Source organism: Mycteria americana, chromosome 11 (assembly GCF_035582795.1).
Source record: "Mycteria americana isolate JAX WOST 10 ecotype Jacksonville Zoo and Gardens chromosome 11, USCA_MyAme_1.0, whole genome shotgun sequence".
NCBI lineage: Eukaryota > Metazoa > Chordata > Aves > Ciconiiformes > Ciconiidae > Mycteria > Mycteria americana.
Window position 1 is genome coordinate 2711734 of NC_134375.1, and position 12520 is coordinate 2724253.

Genomic DNA, 12520 nt, shown 5'->3' on the forward strand with positions numbered 1-12520 from the left:
ATACATGGGAGGCACAAATAATCCATTACAACTCCCCCCCCCCCCCAAAAAAGAAAGAAAGATAAAAGATAAAAAAAGATAATAGATAACAGCTTACAATGGACAGCTCAAAATTTAAATAATGGCAAAAGCTGGAGAAGGGGAAAGGGATTAAAATGCAATCAAGTACAAAAAATTAAGGAAGCAGAAGCAAAAGTGTTACAACGAAATGAATATACAACAAAATGAATAGACTGGTTAAGAGGAAGACTAAATACATCAAGAAATATTACATTAAAAAAGAATTAGACCACAAACAAATGGTAAAGGGAAAGAATAAAATTCAAATGTAGCTGAAAAAGTATTTTGTAAAACCATAAAACAGTATAGTTTGACACAGCCCTGTAAAAGAACAATGGGAGTAAGGAATAATAATAAGACAAAGGAAACTGAAGAATTATATTAGGAACAGATCCCTAAAGGAAGTAACAGAATTACAGAATGAGCTGTACATCCCTTGGGAACCATCGCTGGATGCGGCGAGCGTTACCCCCCCCAAGCACTGGAAGCAGGCACTACTCAGGAGCCTAACCGCCTCATCCCTGCTCCAGCATCGCTAGCGGCAGAGCCTGGAAGAACTGAGGGGAGAACGCATGGCTTATTCCAGCATTTGTGCGTTACCAAGAAAGAAAATACATCAAATGGAAATGACAGCCTGATACAGTTCCCACTTACACACAAAGATAAGAGGGACTTTACACCTCAAGTTTTCTGGCTATAGCCTCAAGCACCACGAAGCTATGACTCATAGCACTCTGAGGAGGCATAATTGACTAGAATTAACACTGTAGCAAGATTTTAAAATATGAATGACATCTCCAACTGTAGGACTGAAGACTGGACTAATGAACCTTGAAGAGATGAATTATCCAGGTTCAGTGCCTTCAGTTTCAGCATTTCCAGTAGCCTGGGATTTCAAGCTTGGTGAAACATGCCATTCACACCTAAGCCAACAAGATCAGAGAGACAAGAAACCCTGCCCCCAACTGAGAAAACAATGGCTTGAGCTACAGAAACCTTTTCTCCATCAGGCACCTGAGCCACTGCTTGCACAGAGAAATGGCACTCTGCCTTTCACCTCTACTTGTGACCAGAAGAATCATTTCACCTTTCTTTCCTCATCTCTACATCTTGTCTCTTTCCCTACGCAGCTCCCAACAAGCTACAGCAACTCATTTTTCTTGGCAATTAACGCTGCTCCTTCTCAAATGGCAGAAAAAATTTTGAAAAGCCACATCTTAAAGTATCCTCTGTCTATCACTAGCTTCCATTTCTCTTGGTGGCCACTGCTTTCCAAAAAGCTCTGCTCCACCAAATGAGATCTTACACCTCAGGTCATATCCTCTCCAAGGTCAAAACCAAACAAGTCCAAGCCCCTCAGCTCTTCCTCTCTCCTTAGAGACTTGTACATAGCCATGGAAACAAAACCTGGAGATTCAGGCTCGAGGACTGAATCTCCAGGGTCCATCAAGGACTTTGCAGGCAGTTAGAAAGCAACAAAGCGGCTGCTCGGTGATAGAGACGATAAGAATGAGCAAATACATAAGGAAGCCAATAAAACCCAGCAAGGAACTAGAGCTCTGTGCAAAAGGAAGCATTTGAGAACTAAAGTACTGCAAAACATAATGAAAACTGAACAGATCGAGTGATGGCTCGATTAGAAGGGAATCCGAGAGCTCACAAATCAAGAAAGCACTTTTCTACATTGAACTGGTGGACACTAAAAGAGAACCAAATGTAAAAACATGAGACAGAACCAAGGAGCTGTCAGAGAAGGAATCATTAAAAAAAAGGGAGGGAATACAAGATCTGTAAATTTTTGTTTATTTTGAGAAAAGCAGACATGTTATATTCAGAAGGTGAAGACTTCTATGAAGCTATACAGAATAAATCAAAATTTAAATCTGGTACCAAACTGGGGAGAGAGAAGGTAAACTGAACTGAAAAAGGGTAATGATATTTGTATAGAAAAGAATGAGGAAAGGGAAAAAAAATCTGTTCATTTGCTAAGAATACACAGACAGGCTGCACAAAATTGCTAGAACTGGAAGATAACAGAAGAGCAGTTTAAAACACCTGGGAGTGCTACAGAGGAAATTAAGTGTAAGATACATACTGAGGCCAGGTGACAAAAGAAATACATTGCAAAATGGGTTATGTGAGGGTAAAAGAAACAAAGAAAGAAAGAACCAAACAGGAAACATAGGAGTCAGGTGAAGTGTGAAATTATACGCGCCTCCGGTTACTGTCTGGATGTTCAAAATCAGTATATTTTAGAAAGACGACAAATTATATTGGAACAGGCATCTGAAGAACAAAAATATTTAGTCAGGAAGAGACAACAAAAAACATAGGGTGAAAGAGCAAGGGATATCTATCTACATGTATCTGTAATGGGAAAATGCTCTGGTTTAGTGTAAAGTATGCACCTTACCTCCAGCTAACAAATGGCCACAAGTCACTCCCAGGACTGCCTTCGGTAACTAGGGAGGAGTGAAAGTCTGTAGGTGTTTTAGTGTTATACAAACCTGAGGCGAAATAGCAAGTCCTCCCAATGGATCGCCATCCAGAATATCAGTCCCAGCATTATAAATAATGATGTCAGGTTTTAATTCATTTAATGCTCCTTCCACGTGAGTATGTACCTTCTGAAGATACTCTGTGTCCTCTGTACCCCACTCTAATTCCACTTTGCGTTTTATGGCACCTAAAAAAAAGTTCCAATGTTACTCAATAAACAAAGCACGGCTTTGAAAGAAAATGCAGGATTTAGGTAAGCAAGAGAAAAAGATAACATTTCTGGAAATTTTGTAAATACATTGTATTTTCACAGAACCTTGAAAAAGAAAATTATTCAACTACTTGTTTTCCCAGCAAATGTAAGCACAGCGACCTTGAAAAAATTCCACTGAAGAGAGAAAATTAGATGCGGGGGAGGGGGGGGAGGGGGGAAGATCTGAGACACAAGTGGAAAATGTTATTGAAAAGCAGCTGATCTACATGGCCATTTACCAATCAGCAAAGAAATCATAAAGGAAATTATTAACTTAAAAGCAACCTAAATAAAGCATAAGGGAAAGAAAACACTGAATTGCTATTGCAGAGGAAACAGTTGGGGGAAAACACAAGATAAATATCACTGAGAAATTAAGATGTTTTATTTTTATCACAACACTCAAAACTTAACAGCAAGGGATCATGAATTTATGTGAAGTGCTTTATGACTGTATAACAAGATTCAGCTTTGCCCCAAGCATTTTCAATTTAATGTTCTTACTCTGTAATCCTACCAGAAGAGCAAATATCTATTCTTAATTTAAATCAAATTATTTCTAATGCTTCTAATAAAGCATTAGAAGTAGAAGAGGAGAGTTGAGAAGGTAGAGGAAAGAAACCCAAGGTTACACAGCCTAGCACTGGGTGCTTTTACAGAGTTATGTGTAACTCTAAATCTGAATTAATCAAATCTATGTCAGAGGTGTTTCAAGGTATGACTTCTACCTCACCATACCCTAATGCCTTGAATTAAATGACTTGGAGTATTAAATCTTAAGTGTGGATTCAGCACCCACCAAGTGTGCATGAATGCATTCAATGTGCATGAATGATACTTATTTATTCTCGTGATTGCTGGGTAGGTTTTTTTTCTGCTTTCCATCCTTGTCCAACATTAGCGAAACATTCTTTTTCTTTCCTTTATTTTATTACATCAACATTGGTTTCAAAGATGTTTGTTTCTTTATGATACTTTTCCTGAATTCTTTTCTTATTGTTATATAAATGTTCATGTAAGTCTGCACAGCTGCGCTCTTCTGAACAGCACTTAGAGCCTCTTCAGGGTAAAGAATCCGCTAGCTGGATAGAACTTTAGAGGAGGAGGTAAACACATCAGCATGGGGAACAAGTAAGTATTGTTCTGATGAAACCTGATGAAATGAAAAATCAGAAAATTTCTGATGAAATTAAGAAGTTGAGATGATTGTGAATAAGATTCTATGCCTCCGCAGGTCTCTTGTCTTCATCTCCACCACAAAACACAGATTTAGTGTTATTACCCAGATCAGGGACTATTGATAGACACAGTGATGGATCTGTAGGTTAGAATGAACACAGCTTTCGCATTTGACAGCCTTTTGTCCGTCTCTTGCTAATTAGTGAACATACTTCTACAGCTTTGAAAACTGTAAAGTGACACTCAGACCAACAGCATGCTTCTTCTAAGGCCTCAACTTTGAGTTTCAGCTGTCAGCTCTTTATGGTCACCCTTCAGTGAACTAGTCCTTTTCCCCATCCATCTTCCCCTTTCTCTTCCTAAACTTCTGTGTAATTCCAAGCTATTTGCCCTTAGGGACTCAATATGTTTATAGCTAAGCATTTGGCAATGTTAGCTAATCTTTTTTTTTTTTCCCTAATGAAGTGCATGGGGCAAAAAAATGTACAGAAGAGACTCCTATAATAAAACATGGAGAAAATGAGTAGGAAGTCCAGGGAGACAGGGATCAGTTAGAGTTTACCCTAAGGATTCAAACTCTCAGGTTCAAGCCTCTACCTCCCTTCAGAAAGATGCCCTCTCTGATCTCATCTTTGTCTGGTCACCTAGCAGGAGGGAGTTTAAAGGATTCAGCCACTGAACTCCTAACTCAGACACCCTTATGCAAACTACAAGGAACTACATATGCACATGCCTTTGGCCACAGCCTTCTGCATCTCATGCTTCATCTGCAGAAAGGGAATGCCAAGTATTCCCAGCTTCACAGGACAGGGGCAAGTTCGGCATTTCAGATTTGCTAACAAGGGCTTACTCCGTTTTGGTCTTAATCCATCTGTTCAAAATGTTGCCATTTGATATATGAATAAAGGGATGCTTTTCTCAGAAAAAAAATAATCTTCATTTGGTTGCAATTTGTCTGCTTACGGACATGATGTGCTTTAAATGGTCATTTTTTAGTTTAATACCTTGAAATGCATATCCTACGATTTTCAAAATCTTTACTAGCTAAAAAACAGAAGTATAATGCACTGCACCTAATTCTCACCAAGAATCCAAATTAAGTAGGCTTTTCAGAATGACAGCATCATTGAAGAAACTCCACAGAAGAACATCTCCCCCAATAAACTATGATTCAGTTAACAAATTAAGCCCGTAATAAATGACAGTGTAACAGAACCAAAGATCAAATAAAGTTTGGGCTTTTGCATTCTGATTTAACCATTATCAAAACCCCACCAATTAATTGTGACAGGTCACCAGACACAACAGGCACATCACAGTAGGGATAAACAACAACAAAAATCAAGTGCCAGCTCTTAACATTTGTATGACTTCCTTTTGCTTCCCAACTTGTTTCACATTGAGATGCATCTTGTTTTCTAGATGCTTATAAAACAAGTTCTATTGGAAAGAACCACCACCTAAATATGTTGTAATTTGTAACTTTGAAAAGAACACAAAACCTTTTTATACAGTATTAGCTAATCCATGCTTAGTGAATTCTTTTATACATTTAGTGTAAGGGAAAGATTAAGTTCTAACAGTTATCTTCAAATCAAAAGGATTATTTAATTCCCTGTTCTAAGTGTGGCATGAGCTTTTAAATGGACTGCTAACAAAGTCCACATAATACCCACACCCTGCATTCCAGAAATTCAGTCCAGAAGTGAGGGGAAACACTACCACGTTCACACTATTGTGATGTATCACAGTGATCACTGAAAATCATATGTCCAATGTGAAAGTAAAAAAAAAAAAAAAAAAAAAAAAAAAAAAAAAAACCTAGTTAACACTGTTGCAAGGAAGCTTATCAGTAAATGAAGAAGTCATTGAACAACACAGTAGGTCTTTTACATTTTGGAATATGAATATCCATTATACTTACGTTTAGCAAATCCATCTCCTGGATAAATGTATCTATTGTATGCATCCATAATATATACCCGATGATCATCCATAAAGTCCCTCTCATGGCCATTTCCCTGAAGGAAATTTACAGTTAGCTATTCCTAGCATACTAACACAGAATGAAATAATCTGCAAATTCTAGAGTAATTAAGACTACAAAGATCTAATATTTAAAACTCCTGTGTCATTCTCTTATTTATAGTCTTGCAGGTTATTTTGAGGTGTAGAGTTTTGGGGGCTTTGACAGAATCAGTCTGAAGACTGCAGGTATTATCAAAATCAACACCCTTATATCTCTGTGAAGGTAACTATCATAGATCTCATTGCCCATATAAGAAAAACAAATGAAAATTAGAAGCTAATTGTCTTCAGAAGCATCACAAAAGCAACTATGACCACCAAATAGATCTCTCATCTTCCAATTGTGCAAAAAAAGTCACTTTCAGCTGCTGCAGGGATACTCATTCTTATACAAGGATTAATAAATAAATAAAGCAGACTACAGCTCTTCCGATAATTCAAGCCTTGGTGAGATAAGTAATCCCTGGGAAAATTAAAAACACTGGAGACCCAACAGTTTAACATATTGTTTAACACCAGGAATTCCCTACAAAAAGATAGTATTTGGTGTAAAGACGGATGCTCAAGAGAAAATTCAGATTCTGACTATTTCCCCCTTCCCCATTGCTGAATTTAAATAGTATTCTTTTGGCTCTCATTTAGACTTTTTTCCACTAGTATAAAAATCATCTTTCACAACAATCGCTAAAATAATTTTCTTGAAATCAGCGTATCATATAGGAGCCCAGCTCCTACCCCCAGTAGAATTTCATTTAAACTATAGAAACAGACATTTCCACAGACATATCTTCTGTAATTCAGTTACATAATTTATGTCCCTGGACAGTTAAGCTATATTTCTGCTACAACTGCAGAAACAAACAAAAAAAAAAACCCCAACAAAACACCATACAAAGAATCACTGGGCTAAAGCTAGTCAGTGTGTGTGAAAAAGGGAATGGGAAGCACCAGAACTGCATTTCCTTATGCTAAAAAATGGCAACTCCTACTTATTTCTTCAGCACCTTTGGTCCACAAATAAACAGTCCATGAACAGAAATCTAGGAATATGAGAACCTCTGGGTGAACCATTTTCTTATGAAAGGTGAAACTCGCCAATGCACCAGGAACTGGAACACTTACAAGATGAGAGTATCTGCATACTTAAAAAGGCTCTGCTGAGCTACTACTTCACACACCTCATTCCCCAAAGAAAGGAAACAAAGGGGTGGTTTAGCATGCAGGCTGAGACTACCAGCACGATACCTGAAAATCAAAATACATTCCAAGAAGTTTTTAAAAAACAAACACAAAAAAGTACAAAAAAAATCCACACCCTGACAGAGATGGCTGAAGAGAATCATGAACACAAAACATCTTTCTATTGCATAACCTATGTCCCTATTTCATGGTAATTTTAGGATGCCTTAACTTGCAGATAAGAGAAATGATAGAAGATGGAAAAAAACTCGCGGCCATTAGGCTGCAACTTCCTCACTGCCGTGGAGCTACTTAAAAATGGTTTATTTACACATAATAAATTCTCTTCAGTGCTTCAGATTGGACATAATTTTGGTGCACTAACTGCTTTTCTAAAAAACAAAAACTATTTCCCTCCTTTCAGGATTTATTTTGAAAATCCTACCAAAGATGAAATTTGTTCTCAGTACCCACAGTAAATCACTCTACCAGGTGAACAGTGATGTATTCTTTACTTCATCAGCCTGAAACCAGGCTTTCCAATAAAACACTGAAGGTCAAATCCATCCCCTGCAAAGGTTGCTGCAATGATCACGCATGCTGAACTAACTGTAATTCTGTTTTAAGAGATTCTTGTTTCTTCTGGGATACTGACCTACTCTGGAGACTGTTATGCCTCAGATCAGCATGCAACTCAATTATTTTTACGTCTAGCCACATGATGGAGCTACAACTCAGTTTAATTTTATTAAACTGGTTTAACAGCCTTTTGGACCATAAAATAATTAAACAACTGAACTGCTCACAGTTTCCATCATCTATCATTAACTTTGTATTCTGTGAGTTGACAGTTTATATCACTATTAGAAAAAATGGTATTTATCACACACTTGTATTTCGAGCAAAACATCTGTTGCACTGAATACAGGTAAGCTACTCACCTGATGAGCATCCAGATCAATAATTGTGGCTTTAGACACCCCTTGTACTCTTTCAAATAAGAACTGGACATATAAGCAAAGAAAAAGATGGAGAAAGTTATTAAGTTAGATGACAGATTAAACTGGAAGCTTGAAGTTTGCACAGTATATTACTGTTCTGATTTGAATGTAGTGCATGCCTATTCATTTCATTCACCAAATAAACAGCTAAATAATTCTAGTATATTTAATTAGAAAAGCTCTAGTTATTTCACATAAAAAGGTAATTTTTGTGGTTCTACAATTAAAAAACCTATACATTTCCACCAGTTGAAATGCATGAAACATGCATTTCACAATCATCTGTGCAGGTATCTGCCTATCTGTAGAGAAAGTTGATGGAGAAAGGGAAGAAAGATTTCCACTCCTCTCCTCTTTCTCCCACAAAGGACCAGACACAACATAGGATCAAGGACGTGTCTTTCTACAGCATCCCACACTAACTTGTAAAGCGGACTCCGCAAGTGAGTCATAAGCCCAATGGCACTGAATAACACAACGGAGTCCAGGGTAATAAACCCTGCCATAGTAATACTGGCTCTACACTGGTGTAGCTGGTACATCTCTGCATCCTGCACCAGCCCAACAGAAAAGGCCAGGTTCAACTAGGGATTATAGAGCTGATTGTGGCATGGGTGCTGTCAGAGGCTGGAGCGGAGCCAGCAACAGCATGGAGAAAGCAACAGCAACAACTGTGGGTTGGGACAGGGTGAAGGAAGAGCTGCACAGGCCCCAAAACATCAAGGAGCTAACTTCAGGAGACACAAACGATAGCACAAGTGAGGCTTATCAGCAGAAAGGGAGAAACAGTCCACTGTGATGGCATCCAACTGTATAAGCATAAAATCCACCATTTAGGAAAAGCTGCTGTAGGGACTGTATGCATTAAAGCCACTTTTAGTAACAGAATTAATTTCTTATTCCACACCTGTGAAGAAAAAAAAAAAATATTTTTTAATTCTTTGAGTCTTAACTTTGACAAGTTATATCATATACACATGGTAAAACCCAAAGAATTCGTACAAACCATCACACACTATAATTTCTTAATCTGTATTTTAATGATCGGGAAAATTAGAACGCTGGATTACTTTTCTGCGAATTACCATTACAGAAATTAGGATGTTATGTCATATAGTGTGCTGCAATCATTAGAGCTTTTTTATGTTTGATTATTACTGATACTTTATAAATATTCTAGTATACAAATATACCATAGTACATTTGATAAAAATAAGCTCTAATTGCAGAAGGCTCTTGCTTTAGCCTTTCAACAGCTAAATACCAAATTTATTCATTCACATTCAGTGATTATTTTGGAGACATTCACATTTTTATTCATGAATTTGAACCACTCTGAGCGCTGTATAGCACAGCTTGATTCAGAGAGAGGATTTCTGTCTCTGCATTCATCTTGATTGTAACCACTGAAACCAACGTGGAATTTTCAGGTTCAACTGCAAGGCTAGGATAATTATCACTGAGGATAGTAAAAGTCAATCTGGTTTGATTTTGAGTGGGTTTTTTTTGCAGGAAAACATTATTAATGCAATTGTAGTGGTTCATATTTACATTCATAATTCTGACTGCTCTGCAACTCTTCCCTTCCTCTGCATATGCATTGTTCTGCAGCATCAAGTACCACACCATTTTCCTATTCCTACCCATCTATAGATGCCTTTATTTTCTCTTATTAAGATGTAAATTAGTTCTTATGAATTTATGTGGACTTTTTTTTCCATTTGCACAAATAGTAGAAAATACTGGTTTAAGAGTATTTCTTACCTTTATAGCCAGTGTGATATCGGCATATGCACAAAATCCTCCACCTTTGTCACTTGAACAGTGATGAAAACCACCCCCTAAACATAAAAATGTTGTAGAGGTGAAGAGCTAGATACTAAGGAACATAGATGGTCTTTGCAAAGAGACAGAGATCACTTACATGTCCGGCACACTTTTTCTTTAGCAAATACAGTGCCTAGAGCTGTTAAACCCTTAGCTAGCAAAACAAAATATCTCATCGGGTTTCTGTACACATTTTATGTGTGGCCTACCAGACCAACGGGCAAAGGATCTGCAGATGCCCAGATTAAAGGGAACTGTCCCTTTCATCTAGCAACCACCCTAGGAGCTGAGGAAGGTACATATGTAACACACAGTGCCTCCATGACAAAGCATTCCGCTTTGAGTTCAGCTCCCCCAGGCGTGTTGGAGATGCACGATTAAAATTATGGGGCAGGTGGAAAGGGCACGTGGAAAGTTTTTTTCTATGCTGAACACCCGGTCAAAAAAAAGACCAAACTAAGAACTATGGCGTTATCATTCTTTGCACATGCCATTGTCTTCTGCAAACACTCAGACCAGAAGAAACTTTAAGAACTCCTCTTTAAAACACACACACACACGCTCTTTAAGTGAAAAAAGTACTTGGACCTCCCCCTCCGAAAACATATTTTTTTCTATAATAAACCGGAACTTTTTACTGAGAAACCCAATACAAATATCTAAGCAAGAAACTTAACAAGCTCACTTTATATATCAGTAAATCTGACAGGCTTTGAGGTTTGTTTTTAATGTCTATTTAATTTTTAATATTGGATATTCACTTTGTAGAAGATGTGCGTAAGAAATAATGGAAAAACGCCAGAACTGATGAGCTCTATGAAAACGACGAGCTAAGCCTTACATGACACAAAACACTGCTTCAATAGTTTACTGGTTTTGCATTGCTATTTGCTATGAGCAGGAGAGCAGATTTATATTCACTATATTCTTCATAATTCGTTCATTCAAGCAGATTTATATTCACTATATTCTTCATAATTCGTTCATTCAAGCCTTTTTCAGGAAAAACTGCCCAGCCAAAGATAGCAAAAATACACACTAACTGGTACAGCCCTGCTCTCCAGCATGTCAACCAGTCCCCTGATCTGGTATAAACATATAAATTAGCTCATTATAAGATCTATTAAAATTATTTTATAATTTAATGAAAACAAAGATTTTATTGAAATATTTACATTTACTCCAAACATTTTTCCTTAATTTTTTTCACACTACTTCAATCCAAACACCTTTCCTTATACATATTATCATATGTTTATCCAGTTATCTTTTTTCTTTCAAGAAAAATTCTATTTAATTATAAAAACTGCAATACAGGTGATAGTGGATGAGAAAACAAATCCAGTACTTTTTCCATTTTTTTTCCTTCCGAGTTGATGTTAGTTAAACACAATCCAGCCACCTCCTGTTATTATAAACAGAATACACACCATGTTAAATGAAAATAATATGATTTTAAACACACTGTTTCAAGTATCATTTAATGCACTACATTTGTACTTACCCACGTTGATCGCCCAGCCTCTATCAACAGCAAGTTTTCCTGCCTTAAGAAAATTACAGTGAGAACTTCAAGAATTAACCAGGCAGCCATTTAACACTGCCTGCTTCCACCCCAAAAGCAGCTCTTGGCATTCGGACATGCTCGTTGAATTTTCGGATGTTTTACCAGTGCAGGTCATTCTGAATCAGATCTCTGAATATGAACCATACAAAACTATCCTCAGCATAATCAGTTGAAAAAATAGTTGATCTCTCATCTGTATTTCATTCTCTGGCAGTTGAACAGATCTAAAACTAACTGCTCTTTGCCAAGATGAACACCAACTCCTAGCAGACAAATGAAAAAGGGAAAGTACAAGTGTTGGTAAGAGTAAAAAATGAGCAAGAATCTCCTAATACCCTTCCTGTTCATGTAAAATAGGAGGAATGAATGTAAGCTCAAAATCCTGAAAATACAGATTAACATAGTTTCAGCTGGGGGTGGGGACAGAAAAATGCTACAGTATGAAGTGCCCTGTGACTTCTTTTATTTTTTAAATGGTATAACATGCATAGTATAGAATATTACCAATCTTTTTCCCTCCAATACAGAAAAACCGTGCCTGTATCTCTCCTTTGAACTCAAATGACATTCAGGGAAGGGAAAGTACTGACAGAAGAGAGATGCACAGGGCTTAAATGATGAAATTTTAATTGAAAAACCTGACTTATTTTGGCCAGGAAGAGTCATGCAAGTGTTTCACTGCAGTATTCCTGAAGTGTCATGTTAAAAAAAAAATAAAATAAAAAAAAAGATATTACTAGCTATAATTAAAAGAGAGAGAGAAAAGGTAAAAACAGATTATTCTTTTCCATAGTCACGGAACATATTACAAATCATATATGAAAGGAAGCCTAGACAGTTGAGAATTCTTCATCACCAATATTTATATTTGAACAGTTCTAATTTAGTATTAAGAAAACTACTTGGAAGGTAAACATCATCCTGTTA

The 12520-nt window shown here is 37.1% G+C and overlaps 1 protein-coding gene across 2 annotated transcripts in view; it reads right to left on the minus strand.

The window, feature by feature from the left end:
- Positions 1-12520, minus strand: part of HDAC11 (histone deacetylase 11) — a 32130-nt gene that overhangs the window by 3163 nt on the left and 16447 nt on the right. For both annotated transcript variants that reach the window (XM_075514152.1, XM_075514151.1), the window contains 5 exons: positions 11531-11573; positions 9964-10040; positions 8140-8202; positions 5916-6012; positions 2568-2746 (listed from right to left, as the gene is read on the minus strand). In XM_075514152.1, coding sequence (XP_075370267.1) covers positions 2568-2746; positions 5916-6012; positions 8140-8202; positions 9964-10040; positions 11531-11573 — 459 coding nt within the window. The remainder of the gene's footprint in view (positions 1-2567; positions 2747-5915; positions 6013-8139; positions 8203-9963; positions 10041-11530; positions 11574-12520) is intronic.